Source organism: Nycticebus coucang, chromosome 6 (assembly GCF_027406575.1).
Source record: "Nycticebus coucang isolate mNycCou1 chromosome 6, mNycCou1.pri, whole genome shotgun sequence".
NCBI lineage: Eukaryota > Metazoa > Chordata > Mammalia > Primates > Lorisidae > Nycticebus > Nycticebus coucang.
The window spans coordinates 32505430-32522110 of NC_069785.1; the positions used below are offsets into that span (position 1 = coordinate 32505430).

The 16681-nt window shown below is 41.2% G+C and overlaps 1 protein-coding gene and 1 non-coding gene across 2 annotated transcripts; both read left to right on the forward strand.

Moving 5' to 3' along the window:
• Positions 1–5724: 5724 nt before the first annotated feature.
• LOC128589482 (U1 spliceosomal RNA) lies at positions 5725–5886 on the forward strand. Its single transcript, XR_008381049.1, has one exon. It is a non-coding gene; the product is annotated as a U1 spliceosomal RNA (small nuclear RNA).
• A 1475-nt stretch (positions 5887–7361) lies between these two features.
• Positions 7362–8435, forward strand: LOC128588524 (olfactory receptor 10G2-like). The gene has a single exon (XM_053595394.1). It carries the CDS (start codon positions 7429–7431, stop codon positions 8368–8370), a length of 942 nt encoding a protein of 313 aa, XP_053451369.1. The 5' UTR covers positions 7362–7428; the 3' UTR covers positions 8371–8435.
• The last annotated feature ends 8246 nt before the right edge of the window (positions 8436–16681 follow it).

A 16681-nucleotide genomic window follows, 5' to 3' on the forward strand; every position in this document is an offset into this window, starting at 1 on the left:
TATTCCCCCCATGATCAATTTCAAGCTCCAACTTGACATGGGTGCATATGAATTGGTAAGAGAGATGTACTTAATAGTAGCACATTATTATACAGAATTTCTACCATAAAGGGGTGATAGATGTGAATAACCCCAAAGATATTAGTAAAACATAGTAAATAATTAGAAAATAATGAGTTTTTAGTATTATCCCATTTGTTTTAATATAATTCATTTAACTGAAAATGTCCACGCTGGTCCAAGTACAGTGCTGTTTACAACTAATTCATCACAACCAGTTACAGATTCCTTTGTTCCTTCTTTACTCCCACTGCTTCACTTGACTAGCCTAAAATTTTTTTTTAATTAAAAAGAAGAAAATACCTAATTGCAAATTAATTTTTATATATACATCTTTTGGAGGGGGCAACACTTTGATGCTCAGGCTGGAATGCAGTGATACAATCATAGCTCACTGTAGTCTTTTGTTTTTGAGACAGTCTCACTCTGTTGCCCTGGGTAGTGTGCTGTAGCATCATAGCTCACAGCAACCTCAAACCCTGGGGCTCAAATGATCCTCCTGCCTCAGTCTCCTGAGTACAGGCACTCACCACAACAGCCGGCTATCTTTAGAGACAGGGTCTCTAGCTCAGGCTGGTTCATTGCAGTCCTGAACTTCACACTAGTTAACTTTTTTTTGTTTCTTTTTTGTTTTGGTTTGGTTTTTTGGTAGAAAAGGGGTTCTCACTATGTTGCCCAGGCTGGTCTCCAATTCCTGGCCTCAAGCAATCCTCATCCTCCCTCCTCAACCTCTCAAAATGGTAGGATTACAGGTATGAGCCAAGGCACCTAGGCTTCAAATTTATATTTTAATTATAAGTTTAAAAAAGAGCTTGCAATAGCCGGGCGTTGTGGCGGGCGCCTGTAGTCCCAGCTACTCGGGAGGCTGAGGCAAGAGGATCGCTTAAGCCCCAGGAGTTGGAGGTTGCTGTGAGCTGTGTGAGGCCATGGTACTCTACGGAGGGCCATAAAGTGAGACCCTGTCTCTACAAAAAAAAAAAAAAAAGAGCTTGCAAATTTTCTGAAATTTTAATAATCAGCTATTGTAAGCCAGTATAAATCAACTCTGGCACACAATTCATTCCAACTATGGGTAAGAGCAAGTCACCCAAATGCCTGATGACACTATCCACACCTATGTGGTACAAGGAGCACCACAAGAACAAGTATCCAGGCTGGGCGAGGGGGCTCATGCCTGTAATCCTAGCACTCTGGGAAGCTGAGGTGGGTGGATTGCCTGAGCTCCCAAGTTCGGAACCAGCCTGAGCAAGAGAGAGACCCCTATCTCTACTGAAAATAGGACAAAAACATTATCCAGGCATGGTGGTGGACTCCTATAGTCCCAGTACTTGGGAGGCTGAGGCAAGAGGATTGCTTGAGCCCAATGCCATGAGTTGCTGTGAGCTATAATGCCATGGCCCTCTACTTAGAGCAGCGGTTTTCAACCTGTGGGTCGTGACCCACAGGAACTGTATTAGGAAGGTTGAGAACGGCATTAGGAAGGTTGAGAACCACTGACTTTGAGCAACAGAGGCAGACTCTATCTCAAAGAAAAAAAAAGTATCCAAAGAGCACTCCAGCAATTTGAAGACATCTTTTTCCCCACTGATATAAGAACAACAGAGTCATCTAAGACTGGAGGTAACTAAATTCTTTTCAAATGACCTAAACTCAGGGTATTTTTTCCCGTCCGGTGTCCAGAAAAGTGAGAATATGTAAGAAAGTTTATCCCAATTACTAAAGACTAAGTACATTTTCAATGCACTTCTGAGTATAATATGGGTCAATGCATGACCCTCACAACACTTCAAAAAAAGAAAGCCAGAAATTAGAGGTCATTCAAACAGATCGTGTTGTTCTTCACAGCTCACTTTTAGATATGGCGAAGTGATTCTTGCTTGTCGTCAAAACAAAACATAATGAGGATCTAGGGAATGCAGTTCTCATGTGGGAAACATTTCAGGGTAGAGCTCCCAAGAGGTAAATGGTTTTCTTCAAATCTCTTGACAGTATTTTTAAAAACTGGATCAAAGGAGATCTAGTTAATAATGCAAGCGACTCGGGATCACATGCAGAAAAGTCACACTCTAAAGAACTTCCAAGGGCAGGGAGTCTCATAGATTCTCAAGTCAGTAAAGGAGCTGATCCCCTGGAAGATTTCAGGGACTCAAAAACCCATCACCACAAGCCAAAGGGATGTTCTGAAGGACCCTCTTCCTACCTGCTCACCATTCCACCCGAGACAGACCTCTACAAGATTTTGCTGCCATGTCCATGTGAGTCCAAGAAGAAAAGCATTCCTAAAGCTACATCAATCCCCCATAGGAATGAATGCTTAATTTCCAGACATTAAGAGTTTTAGCAATTTTGTCAAAAACAATATTTAATCTGTGTCTTCCCCCATCTTCTTCCTCAACTCACCCTCTACTCCCAGAGTTAATATGGTAGACATGTGCGTTTTGAATTAAACTAGGCTTTCTCTAGATTTGGGGACTTTCTTCTTTGAAATGAGAAAAACTGGCCCTTTTTTGGAGACAGAGTCTCCATTTAAACTGGCTCAGCCCCCGTAGCACGGTGGGTATGGTGTCAGCCACATATACAGAGGCTGGCGGGTTGGAACCCAGCCCAGGCCAGCTAAACAACAATGACAATTGCAACAAAAAATAGCCGGGCATTGTGACAGACACCTGTAGTCCCAGCTACTTGGGAAGCTGAGGCAAGAGAATCACTGAAACCCAAGAGTTTGAGGTTACTGTGAGCTGTGATGCCACAGCACTCTACTGGAGGGTGACATAGTGAGACTCTGTCTCCAGAAAAAAAAGAAAAAGAATTTTAAACACCTTTATTTTCTCTATTTGGGGGGATGTGATAAAGAAACATAGATGATGTATCAGATTCGTTATTGCTTTAACCCTCTTCCCAGAACACAGTCAACCCCTCTTGAACGTTGGAAGGCCTTTGTTTCTAGTCTCTTTTTATAAGCAAGCTCTTTTTCATTTAACTTAGAATACAAAGACAATGGCAGGACAATCAGAGCAAGAAAGCCTGATCTCTGTCTCCCCACTATACCCAAACTCTGTTCATTCCCGTTGCTTTGCCTCTCCTCTCAAGCTATAAAATGGCATAAAAGAGCGATGGTCTGAGTCTGGCCCTAGAAACAAGCAAGAATGAACAACTCAACCCTGGGTCATTCCTCCTCTCTCACCCTTAGTGATTTATATCTAATGGGGATGGCCCCAACTCAGAGGTACTCTGTACAAAACTCCAGCTCAGTGCAGACGTGCCAGAAAAAATCCAAACCCCCTCTAAGATAATCTGATTTTTTACCAAATGAGAAAAGGCACTTCCCACAAAAATGCTCAAAGTAAACTGGCCTCCTAGTGAAGGGGACCACAGCAAACAGTCCATCCCGTGATTTCCTATCTGACCCAACCTCACCCTCCCCCTTACTTTGCTCTCTCAATGCTACCTTACTTTATTCCATCCCTAGGAGCCTTGAATTTCTACCTAATTATTTTGCTGTTTTAAATGTTGAATCTATCAGTGATAGATTCTTATTTTCTTTAATCATGTACTTTTGATACTAAAATACAACCATTTTATAAGATGACCTTAACAAGATCTAATGCTATTTCGAACAGGAAATTTTAGAATATATCAGATTAGTCAACATCTGGATACTTATTCTAAAATGATTGTCTGTTTTGTTTTGATTGGTTTTGTTTTTGAGACAGAGTCTATGTCACTCTTGGTAGGGTGCCATGGAGTCACAGCAACCTAAAACTCTTGGGCTTATGTGATTCTCTTGCCTCAGCCTCTTAAGTAGCTGGGACCACAGGCACTTGCCACACGCCCAGCGACTTTTTTGGTTGCAATTGTCATTGTTGTTTAGCTGGCTGGGGCGGGGTTCGAACCTGCCACCCTCAGTCCATGTGGCCAGCACCGTAAACACTGTGCTACGGGCGCCGAGCCTTTGTTTTCTTTTTTGAGACAGGGTTGCTCTCTCTATTGCCCATGCTAGAGTGCAATGCTGTCTTCATAGCTCACTGCAAACTCAAACTCCTAAGCTCAAGTGATCCTCCTGCCTCAGCCTCCCAAGAAGCTGGGACTACAGGTGTACAGTACCACACCCAGCTAATCTTTTCTACTTTTTGTAGAGACTAGGGTCTCACTCTTGCTCAGGTTACTCTCAAACTCCTGGCCTCAAGAAATCCTCTCACCTCGACCTCCCAAAATGCTAGTATTACGGGCATGAGCCACCACACCTGGCCTAAAATGGGTTTTTAATGGTTAAATCTGAGTTTGCTTCACTCCTCAATTTATATAAACTAGCCTAGGACTCCATAGCTTCAAAAGATTAGTAGGCCTATAATAAAATGCAGATATTACATTTAAGTTAAAGAGGGAAACATTCAATTTGTTTTCTTCTTTTGATTTTTCTAGACTGGCCCCTTTTTCTCTAAAAAAAAAAAAAAGAAAGAAAAAACTATTCTCTCTTCAAAAACCACTCTCTCTCTTAGAATGACTCTGTCCTTGGGCGGCACCTGTGGCTCAGTGAGGAGGGCGCCGGCCCCATATGCCGAGGGTGGCAAGTTCAAACCCAGCCCCGGCCAAACTGCAACAAAAAAATAGCCGGGCGTTGTGGCGGGCACCTGTAGTCCCAGCTGCTCGGGAGGCTGAGGCAAGAGAATCGCGTAAGCCCAAGAGTTAGAGGTTGCTGTGAGCCGTGTGACGCCACGGCACTCTACCCGAGGGCGTTACAGTGAGACTCTGTCTCTACAAAAAAAAAAAAAGAATGACTCTGTCCTTTTGCAAACACACTTCCTGCCTCTACAGGAATTCTCCTCTACTCAACTCATTCTCCATCTGCCTTCCTGGCAACCACATACACCACCCCAAATCAAAACCACTATTTTCTGCTGACTCTGCCTGGAAAAGAAGCCTCTCTCCTTTATACTTACCCACTGTCAGCACTGTCAGTATCTCCATCCTGCCAGTCAGCATGCCCCAGGCCAGACCTGGAAGGAGGTTGAGGGTGGAGGAGCCCTCTCCCATTACAGCATTTGGGAAAATGTGCCCAGATTTATGTATCATAGCCAGGGGAAAACACAGACTGATGAAGATAACAGTTTTTATTATACATAAAGATTTATTATATTCATTATGCATCAACATCTATAATGATCTTTTTAGTATAATTCTAACATGATTTGATTTCTGAAAATTTGGCTATCATAAAAAAACTTTTGAAAACATCATTTCCCTAAGGTTGATCTCCTCATACTGATAAAAAATATATTTGGCTCATGATGAGTATCATATACATGCTCTCAAACTTTGCCATCTCTTGCTGTTCGAGCCAAAGAAAGTATCATCTATCTATCCTAAAAAAAATTAAGGTATTTTCTTCCAAAAATAAAATAGTAGAAATTCAATATAGTCATCTATTTGTGGAAAACGTCTATATTTAACATTTCTATGAAATCATAGATTAGGATACATTCAGTACTATTAATAATTACTGAATATTATCTATGCACTTAAGTCTTTCTGAATAATAATGGATTATCAATAATAATAATGATAATAATAATAATGTATCACATAACATCATATTTAAGTACATGTAATAAACTTGATTTTAAAAAAACAAACAACAAAAAGCATTATAAGATACCTTAAGCAATACTTACCTGGCAGGGGAGATACCATGATCACAAAGGTGGTTTTCCCAGGGTGAGGCTTATCCATTGCACTCCGGATGTGCTGACCCCTGCGATTTCCCCAAATGTGGGAAACTCGACTGCATAATTTGTGGTAGTGGGGGACTGCGTTCGCACTCTCCCAAAAAAAAACAGATACCTTAAGCAACAATTAAAACACCTAAAACACTCTATTTTGAAAAAAATCATCAAAGGGTGTTTTTAAATAACATTTGCCAGTGGTGCCTGCAGTTCAGTGGGTAAAGCGCCAGCCACATACACTGAGGCTGGAGGGTTCGAAGCCAGCCCGGGGCCAGCTAAAATCAACAATGACAACTGCAACAATAACAACAACAACAAACAAAAAAAAAAAAACAAACAGGCACCTGTAGTCCCAGCTACTTGGGAAGCTGAGGCAAGAGAATCGCTTAAGCCCAAGAGTCTGAGGTTGCTGTGAGCTGTGATGCCACAGCACTCTACCAAGGGTGACATAGTGAGACTCTGTCTCAAAAATAAATAATAAATAAATAACATTTGCATCAGATGTTTAATACCTTTACAGAGTTTTTGAAAAGCCCATTTGATGGAAGGCACATAAGGTCTATTAAAATAACAATGTACTAAAAATCAAATCCTACAATAATCAAGGCTGTTATAATCCAAATAAACAAAACCAATAAAGTACTTAGGTCAATCAATAAATGTAACTAACATACCACAGCAAACAGAGAACATGAATGGAGTCTTAGACTGTTTACACTAAGCAAAGGCTCACATTGCTTAAAGTGAAGGCTAATCTCCTGACGTACAGTCCTGCATGAGAGAGGTGTTGGCACTATGTACCCAATAGGCCAGCAAATATTTGTTAATTTACTGTTGCCAAGCACTGGGGCAGTTGCTACAGACACATCAAAGTACAAAATAAACTTGGTCTTCACTGGGAAGGATCTTGTAATTTAGTAGAAGAAACCAATAAACATTTCAGTAAACAGCTCTTATAATACTGTGCTATAATTGTCCACATAAGCTCTTATCTCTCCCCAATTTTTCTTCTAGAGGAGGAGAACTCTTCACAAAGGAGGTGACAGATAAAGTAAATCCTGATGACTGAAGATAAGTTAAATGAATCAGGACACTTACAGATCCAGAAGGAAGGAGAACATAGTGCTCTGAGGAATCTGAAGGAAAGAAGACTCTAGAAATACACAAGGGCCAGATCACAAAAATTCTTGTAGAAGAGGGGAGAGGCATTTCAAAGATAGTAAGTCAGAAACCAAGAATGGGGATAGTAATCATGGAGTAATTGTCCCACACCATTGCATACTATCAAAATCCATTTCTCTGTGGTTCCCCTTTGGGGTACAGACCTTCATGTGCACTTAACCATTATTCAGACACAACTCTGTGCCTTGGCTTCCCACACATAGATGCAGTGTTTCCCACCGAAGGAGAATTTCAGGATGTCTGGCAACTAACCAGCCTCTAAGGGTTGTCTTGACAAGCAAACCCAGATGACTGATGGCTAATGCTTTTCAGTTAAAGAAGCCTCTGTTTGCCTCCCAGACCCTGTTCATTACACAAAAGCCTTCCCTTATCTCCTCTCCGTATTTCCCTTGTCAGACTTCACCACTGTATTGTATTTCCCTTGTCAGACTTCACCATTCATCTTAGCAGACTATAAAAAGACATGAGAAAGACCAGAAACACATCCCTGGACACCACGGTGACGGATTTCATCCTCCTGGGCTTGGCTCACCCCCCCAATCTAAGAACCCTCCTTTTCCTGGTCTTCCTCATCATTTACATCCTGACTCAGCTGGGGAACCTGCTCATTCTGCTCACCGTGTGGGCTGACCCAAAGCTCCATGCTCGCCCTATGTACATTCTCCTGGGAGTCCTCTCATTCCTGGACATGTGGCTCTCCTCAGTCATCGTTCCTCGAATTATCCTCAACTTCACTCCCACCAGCAAGGTGATCCCATTTGGTGGCTGTGTGGCTCAGCTGTTTGCCTTTCACTTCCTGGGCAGCACCCAGTGCTTCCTCTACACCTTGATGGCCTACGACAGGTACCTGGCAATATGCCAGCCCCTGCGCTACCCCATGCTCATGAATGGGAGGTTATGCACAATCCTCGTGGCTGGAGCTTGGGGAGCTGGCTCCATCCATGGGTCTATCCAGGCCACCTTGACCTTCCGATTGCCCTACTGTGGGCTCAACCAGGTGGATTATTTTTTCTGTGACATCCCTGCAGTGTTGAGACTAGCCTGTGCTGACACAACTGTCAATGAGCTTGTGACATTTGTGGACATTGGGGTTGTGGCCGCCAGTTGCTTCATGTTAATTCTGCTCTCCTATGCCAACATAGTCCGTGCCATCCTGAAGATACACACCGCTGATGGGAGGCGCCGGGCCTTCTCCACCTGTGGCTCCCACCTGACCGTGGTCACAGTCTACTATGTCCCCTGTATTTTTATCTACCTTCGGGCTGGCTCCAAAAGTCCCCTGGATGGGGCAGTGGCTGTGTTTTACACTGTGGTTACTCCATTACTGAACCCTCTCATCTACACGCTGAGGAACCAGGAAGTGAAGTCTGCTCTGAAGAGGATATCAACATGTCGAGGGCTGTGAGTGAAGATAGGTAACCACACCTACATCACCAACGCTAGCACTCCTTTCAGTACTGCTGCATGTGACAAATGCTTAATAAATAGATGTTGACTTTAGCTGAAAATGAATGTAATTCTACTAGGAAGAAGCTCCTGGTACTATATATATATATATATATATTTTTTTTTTTTTTTTTTTTTTTTGAGACAGAGTCTCACTATGTTGCCCTCGGAAGAGTACCGTGGCATCACAGCTCACAGCAACCTCAAACTCTTGGGCTCAAGCAATTCTCTTGCCTCAGCCTCCCAAGTAGCTGGGACTACAGGTGCCCGCCACAACACCCAGCTATTTATTTAGAGACAGGGTCTTACTCTGGCTCAGACTGGTCTAGAACTCCTGAGTTCAAGCAATCCACCCACCTCAGCCTCCCAAAGTGCTAGGATTATAGGTGTGAGCCACCTCACCCGGCTTAATAGCTACACTTTTCTGACCCATCTCACAAAAGAAAACATATTCTACTCACATATTGACTCTGGATCATGAATGCTTTATCTGGGAGAAGGCAGAATTATTCCAGGCAAATCTGAAGGAAACCAATGTAATCCTGCCCATTTGCCCTATATCCATTTGCTCCATTCCTAATTTCCTAAACCTGTAGACATTCAGGATTGCTTTACTTGCTTCAAGGTAAATCCATCCTCTTGGGCATGTATTCTCTGTATTGGATCCTCTGTGTTTCTTTCCAGCCTCTCACTCTCCTCCATGCAGTAATTTACCAAATTCTGTTCACTCTGCCTCAGAAATGTCTCTCTGGCTTCTAAAGTGGTCTCCTCCAGCCTGAGCAAGAGAGAGACACCATCTCTAAAAATATCCAGGCATTGTGGCAGGCCACTGGGGAGGTGGAGGCAAGAGAATCGCTTAAGCCCAAGAGTTTGAGGTTGCTGTGAGCTATGACACCACAGCACTCTACTGAGGGCAACATAGTGAGATTCTGTCTCAAAATAATAATAATAATAAATAAAAATATAGTAGTCTCCTTATCATTCCTATTCTAATCCATGCCATTGCCAGGGTTTTCTTTCTGAAACAAACACTAAATATTTCATTCCTCTTATAAATACTCACTAGTTCTCCATTGCATAAAGATAAAGCATGTCTCTTAGCTTGGAATTGAAAGTCCCTCACAATCTGCTCCCAACATACTTCACCTGCCAAAAGATCTCTACCTCCCTTTTCATTCCCAGCCCCATTAATTTTCCTGCCATTCCTTAAACATTCTCTGTACTTCCTTGCCTTTAGCCTTTTTATGAGTTTGTCTCCTATCTGGAATACCATTCTTCCTCTCTATCAGTAAACTGATATGTTATGCTTATTTCAAGGCCTTGGAGAACATCTTTATTCCTGCAAGAAGTTTTCTCTGATTCTCCCAGTCATAAGATATATCCTTCTCCCTATATTCCTATAGTCCTATGAATGTTATAATAGCACTTTGCATAGGCTGAACTGTATTATAGCTTACATTGGAGTTCTTAAGAAAGGAAAGCACATTTTATTACTGTTTTTATTGTAGCCCCCTTTTCCCCAATACATACTAGTAGCCACTTATAGTGGAGAGGACTGACTGTCCATCAAAATTCATTCTGTCCTTCCCTAGTTAGAGAGCTGTAGCCAGAATATGGCTGCCCCTCAGTGGACAATTGCCAGTCCCTCTTGCAGCCAGGTATGGTCATATACCTAAGTTTTCCCAAATTGAATATAAGAGGAATTTATGTGTATGTGTGATACTTCCTGGCCTGGCCCTAAAAACTGGCACATGAATTTCTCTCTGTTCTTTTCCTGCTTTGAATCAGAACTGGCATATCATGGGGACCCACAAGTAATACCTTGTGACCAAGTGGAGAAGAGTCATCTATCAGCCTGGATCACTCACCACAGAATTTTAAGTGAGAGGGAAATTAACTTTTAATTTTTTTAATCCTGTGATTTATTGTTAGGTTACTTTACTACAACAGTTTTTAATCCATAGATTTCTTGTTGAGTTACTTTGTTACCTCATCCTAACTAACACTTTATCGAATCAACAATTTTTTAAAATTAAAACATCACCATAAAAGTCTTTTGAACTATGTCTAAATTGTCCAAAGCATCCAGAAAAACTTTAGGTAATTATTATAATGCCAAATAGACAAAGATCTGGAAGCCGCCCAGTCAGTCATTCAGCGGCCTATCAGTTAATCATGCAATCTCCTCTGACCTTGCCAGGGTTATGTAAATAACCTCTGCCTTATTCACTGTGACTTGTCCTGGTCTTACCTGGAGGAACAAAAGAAAACAAAAAAGACTTAAAAGTAGCTGGAGACAGAAGACTCAAGTAGAGGATACTATAAGAGCAAGTGTCAATAGCTCCTTCCAGAAAATGAAGGACCAGGTAAATGTGTTACTCCATTTGCTAATTTCACTCATCAAGAGATGAGGGGTCATGCTAGCCTATTTTAAATAAGAGTAAGATAAAACCAAAGACTCAGAAAAATAAGAATGTAAACATCTTGGGGCACCCGTAGCTCAGTGGTTAAGGCGCTGGCCACATGCACCAAGGCTCGTGGATTGGAACTCGGCCCAGGCCTGCTAAACAAATAAAACAAAAAAATTGCTTGGGGTTGTGGTGGGCACCAGTAGTCTCAGCTACTCGAGAGGCTAAGGCAAGAGAATCGTCTAAGCCCAGGAGTTGGAGGTTGCTGTGAGCTGTGTGACACCTCTACAGAGGGCGATAGAGTGAAACATTGTCTCTACAAAAAAAAAAAAAAAAAATGTATTTTAGAAGAAAAAATGTCACAGTGAGATTACAAGTATTCTTTCCCCATAGGAGAAACCATTTAAGACAACTTCTGGGTCTACAATAACTTTTTCATAGCCAATAGGTTTTTATTGATACATAATAGATGTACATATTTTCAGGGTACATGTCATAATTTAATACATTCATATAATTTAGAAAGATCAAATCAGTGTCATTGGGATAGCCATCGCTTTAAATATTTGCCACTTCTTTATGCTAGAAACATTTAAATTATTCTCTTCTAGCTATTATGAAATAACCAATAGATTAACCTATACTCACCTTACTGCTCTATCAAACACTAGGTCTTATTTCTTCTATCAAAGAGCACATCTGTACCCTTTAACCAACCTCTCTTTATCTCCTTCCTCCCCCTACTCTTTCTAGCCTTTGGAAAACACCAATCTTCTCTCTGTCTTCATGAGATCCATTCTTTTTAGCTCCCACAAATGGGTGAAAACATGCAATGTTTTTCTTTCTGTACTTGGCTTATTTCACTTAACATAATGACCTCCAGTTCCATCTATGTTGCTGTAAATGACAATGGTTCATTCTTTTTTGTGGCTGAATAATATTCCACAATATATATACCACATTTTCTTTTATCCATTAATTCATTAGTGAGCACTTGAGTTGTTTCTGTATTGTAGCTATTGTAAATTATGCTGCAATAAACATGAGTGCAGATATCTCTTTGAAATACTGATTTCCCATTTCTTTAGGGTACATAACCAATAGTGGAATTGCTGGATCATATGGTACTTCTACTGTTAGTTTTTTGAGGAACCGCCATAGAGTTTTTCATAATGGCCACACTAATTTAGATTCCCACCACAAAATACAAGGATTCCCTTTTGTCCAAACCCTCATCACCATCCTTTATTCTCCTATTGATAAAAGCCATTTTAATGGGACTGAGATAATATTTCACTGTGGTTTGATTTGCATTTCTCTGATGATTAGTGAGGTTGAATATTTTTTAATATACCTACTAACTATATGTATGACCTCTTTTGAGAAATGTCTATTCACACCTTCAGCAACTTTTAATCTGATTATTTAGGGTTTTGTTTGGTTGTTTGGTGGTTGTTGGTTTTGGTGGTTTTAGCTTTTGGGTTTTTTGGTGGGTTTGGGGTTTTGTTTGGTCCCATTCTGGTGGATATTTTTTGCTTTGAGTTATCTAAGCTTCTTATATATTCTGGTTATTAATGCCCTCTTAGATGAATAGATAGTTTGCAAACATTTTCTCCTATTCTGTGGGTTGCCTTTTCACTTTGATTGTTTCTTTCTGTGTGCAGAACTTTTTCAGATTGATGCAATACCATTGTCTATTTTTGCTTTGCCTGTGCTTTTGTTTTGTTTTGTTTTGCTTGATACAGAGTCTCAAGCTGTCACCCTGGGTACAGTGCTAGGGCATCATAGCTCACAGCACCCTCCAGCTCTTGGGCTCAAGTGATCCTCTTGTCTCAGTTTTTTTATTTTTAGTAGAGACGGAGGGTCTCGCTTTTTGCTCAGGCTGGTCTTGAACTTGTGAACTCAAGCAATCCACCCGTCTCAGCCTCCTAGAGTGCTAGGATTATAGGAGTGAGCCACCATGCCCAGCCTGCCTGTGCTTTTAAGATCTTATACACAGGGGCTTCCTACTTGGATTCCCCAACTGCTGCTGGAGGTTCTGTTCTCCCTCTTCTGTTTGCCCTCTTTTGCTCATTATATTTATCAATCTTTCTCTCTGACAATAAAAAAGAAGAAGAAGATCTTATACACACAAAAATCTTTGCCCAGACCAATGTCCTAGAGCATTTCTCCAATGTTTTCTTCTAATAGTTTCACAGTTTCAAGTATTAGATTTTAAGTATTTAGTCCATTTGATTTGATTTTTACATATGGTGAGAAATAGGGGTCAGGTTTCATTTTTCTGTATCTTGTTATCCAGTTTCCCCATCAGCATTTGTTGAAGAGATCATTGTATGTTCTTGGTGCCTTTGTCAAAAATGAGCTGAAAGTAAATGCCTGGATTGATTTGAGTTCTCTCTTCCATTCCATTAGTCTATATGTCTGTTTTATGCCAGCACCCAAGTTACTATAGTTTTGCAGTATATTTTTAAGTCAGATAATATGATGCCTCTATCTTTGTTCTTCTCACTCAGGATTACTCTGGCTATTCTGGGTCTTTTGGAATGCCCTGTAAGTTTTAGTGTTATTTTTTCTATTTCTGCAAGGTACCTCATTGGTATATTAATAAGGATTGATCGCATAAAATCTATAAATTGCTTTGGGTATTATCATTTTAAGAATATTAATTCTGGCTCGGCACCTGTGGCTCAGCAGTTAGGGTGCCACATACACCAGAGCTGGTGAGTTTGAACCCAGCCGGGGCATACCACACAACAATGACAACTGCAAGCAAAAAATAGCCAGGCATTGCAGTGGGCACCTGTAGTCCCGGCTACTTGGGAGGCTAAGGCAAGAGTTGGAGGTTGCAGTGAGCTGTGACACTACGGCTCTCTACCAAGGGCAACATAGTGAGACTCTGTCTCAAAAAAAAAAGCATATTAATTATTTCATAAATAGTTTTCCACATACAGCAATATACAGTTTGGTTTGTAGGACTCATGCTGACTTCCACACCTGAGTTCTACCAAGTATGTTATTCCTAAAAAAATTATAAAGAAATTGGACTAGCCTGAGTAAGAGCGAGACCAAATCTCTACTAAAAATGGAAAAACTAGCCAGACAGGCATTGTGGTGGGCACCTCTCATCCCAGCTACTCGGGAGGCTGAGGCAAGATGATCACTTGAACCCAGGAGTTCTAGGTTGCTGTGAGCTAGGCCACAGCACTGTAGCCTGGGCAACAGAATGAGACTTTGTCTTCAAAAAAAGAAAAACTGAATTCAGTCTGAATTCAGACAAACTGAAGATAAGACTAGAGGTCAGACCAAATTCAAAGTATTCAAAGAAACAGGACCAAGAAATACTAAGAAACATCACTGCTCAGAAAGCATGACTTAAAATATTGTAAGTGATAGTTAGATTGGATGACATCCAATGTCCCTATAACCTTGAGATTCTATATTTCTTCTGGTCTATAAAAACCTATCTTAGCACAGCACCTTAGTAATTCAAAGGAATATGAATTTCATAAAATGCGAATGCACCATTAAGAAAATATCTCTTGACTAGTAACAACCACATTAGATTTTTCTTCTTTTTTTTCCCAAATTTGTTTTGAAAAGGAAAGAAAATCACAGATATGAAGCTATAAATAAGCTCTGTTAATACCCACAGACTTTTTCCCACCAGATGTTACAAAATAGGAAAAAGTTAGAAACTAAGGGAGTCTCCCGGGAAGCAAATTATGGGTACTGGTATTGCTTTATCACAGGGGGCTATTACAGTATTCCCTTAGCTAAAGATCTCACACACTCTAATTGACTCTGAGGAAAATGAAACAAATGATAGAACACAGGAGAGATAACTGCAGCAGTAACCTTGAGTAAGACCCACAACCTTTCCTCCGGTTCACAAGGAAGCTGGAAGAGGAGATCTACAAACAACCAAGCAAATAGTAATTCAAGTAGTTTGGTCCTTTATTTTGATTCAGCCTGAACTGATGAATTGGGTCTTCTGCTATGAGCTCTGCACAATCACTGCTGTTAACCCTGTGAGGTTTTAAAATCTCGGTAGGAACAGGCTTATGTCCTTTCTCTCATATTGCAGAAGGATTTTCAGTGGACGCTCTTGTCTCCAGGTGGCAGTAACTTCCTCCCCCACAAGTAGCACCTGCCACCATCCTAATCCATTTTCTAGAATTAAACGTGACCTATAAGACTTATCAGTGACGTGGAGAGGAGCTGGAAAGAGAGGAAGACAGTCCCAAATATAAACGACCACAAAGTAAGTTTCAGATACCGATAAATGTTGGGTCCAAGCACTGTGTAAGGGGTTTCTTCACGCTCGGTCACTTCATTTCTCAATATCGTTCCTTGTCTACTCAACGTAGTTCTCTACCTGCTCTCACAAAAACTTTCCTTACTGGGGGTAGCGCCTGTGGCTCAGTGAGTAGGGCGCCGGCCCCACATACCAAGGGTGGTGGGTTCAAACATGGCCCTGGCCAAACTGCAACAACAAAAAAATAGCCAGGCGTTGTGGCGGGGGCCTATAGTCCCAGCTACTCAGGAGGCTGAGGGAAGAGAATCACCTAAGCCCAAGAGCTGGAGGTTGCTGTGAGCTGAGACACCATGGCACTCTACCGAGGGCGACAAAATAAAACTCTGTCTCTAAAAAATTTGAAAAATAAATGTCTTTACTGTTCTGACTATACAACTACCATCTAGCCTATTTATGTCAAGGTAACACAGCTCTCCAGACTTCAATTGGCCTCATCTTTCTCCAAAGCTATTCTTCATCAGAGGTTCATTCACCGCCTGGCTTTAATACCACCCAGAAAAGATAAGAGCTTCCTGGATTTTATCTTTGCCCCATTCTATTTGGTCTCTGCCATGTTCCTTCTCCCCCCTATAGACAATTTCTCTGTCCAAAATTTGAAAACTAGATGTGAGTAAAGCTGTAAACTGATTTCTATCTTGGTGGATTTTTTTTAAACAGGCAATTTAAACTCATTGCTAATTAGGGTTGCATGTTTTTTTTTTTTTTTTAGAGACAGAGTCTCACCTTGTCGCCCTCGGTAGAGTGCCGTGGTATCACAGCTCACAGCAACCTCCAGCTCTTGAGCTTAGGCGATTCTCTTGCCTCAACCTCCTGAGTAGGTAGGACTACAGGCGCCTGCCACAACACCTGGCTATTTTTTTTTTTTTTTTCAATTTGGCCAGGCCAGGTTTGAACCCACCACCCTCGGTATACGGGGCCGGTGCCCTACTCACTGAGCCACAGGATCCGCCTAGGGTTGCATGTTTTAAAGGAAATTGTCAGTGTCATGTCTCACATTTAGTAACTCAAACTTTTGTCATTGTACATATGTATATATTCATTTCGATGTAATTCATCTTCAAATCACTGTACTTTCTGTTTTGCATGTCTTATTGTGAAATTCAGAAAAGGGCAATAGTTTATATCAGCTTTCCAAATATTTGAAATGTTTTTTGTAAATAAAAAAAAGAAAGTTGTAGGCTGAGCTCAGTGGCTCATGCCTGTAATCCTAGTATTCTGGGAGGCTGAGGCAGGTGGATTGCTTGAGTTCAAGAGTTCGTGACCAGCCAGAGCAAGAGTAAGACCCCGTCTCTAAAAAAAAATGTAGCAGACACTGTGGTGGGCATCTGTAGTCCTAACTACTTGGAAGGCTGAGGCAAGAGAATCACTTGAGCCCAAGAGTTTGAGGTTGTTGTGAGATGTGATGTCATGGCACTCTACCAAGGGCAGAATGAGACTCTGTCTCAAAAAAAGAAAAAAAGGAAGTGTGCTTTGAGTTGATTTTCAGAAAATAATAGACTTTTTAAAGTATTCTGCATGAGGCTTGGCACCTGTAGCTCATCAGCTAG

Coding starts and splice junctions, on each gene's coding strand:
- LOC128588524 (XM_053595394.1), top strand. CDS start 7,429: ATGAGAAAGACCAGAAACACATCCCTGGACACCACGGTGACGGATTTC.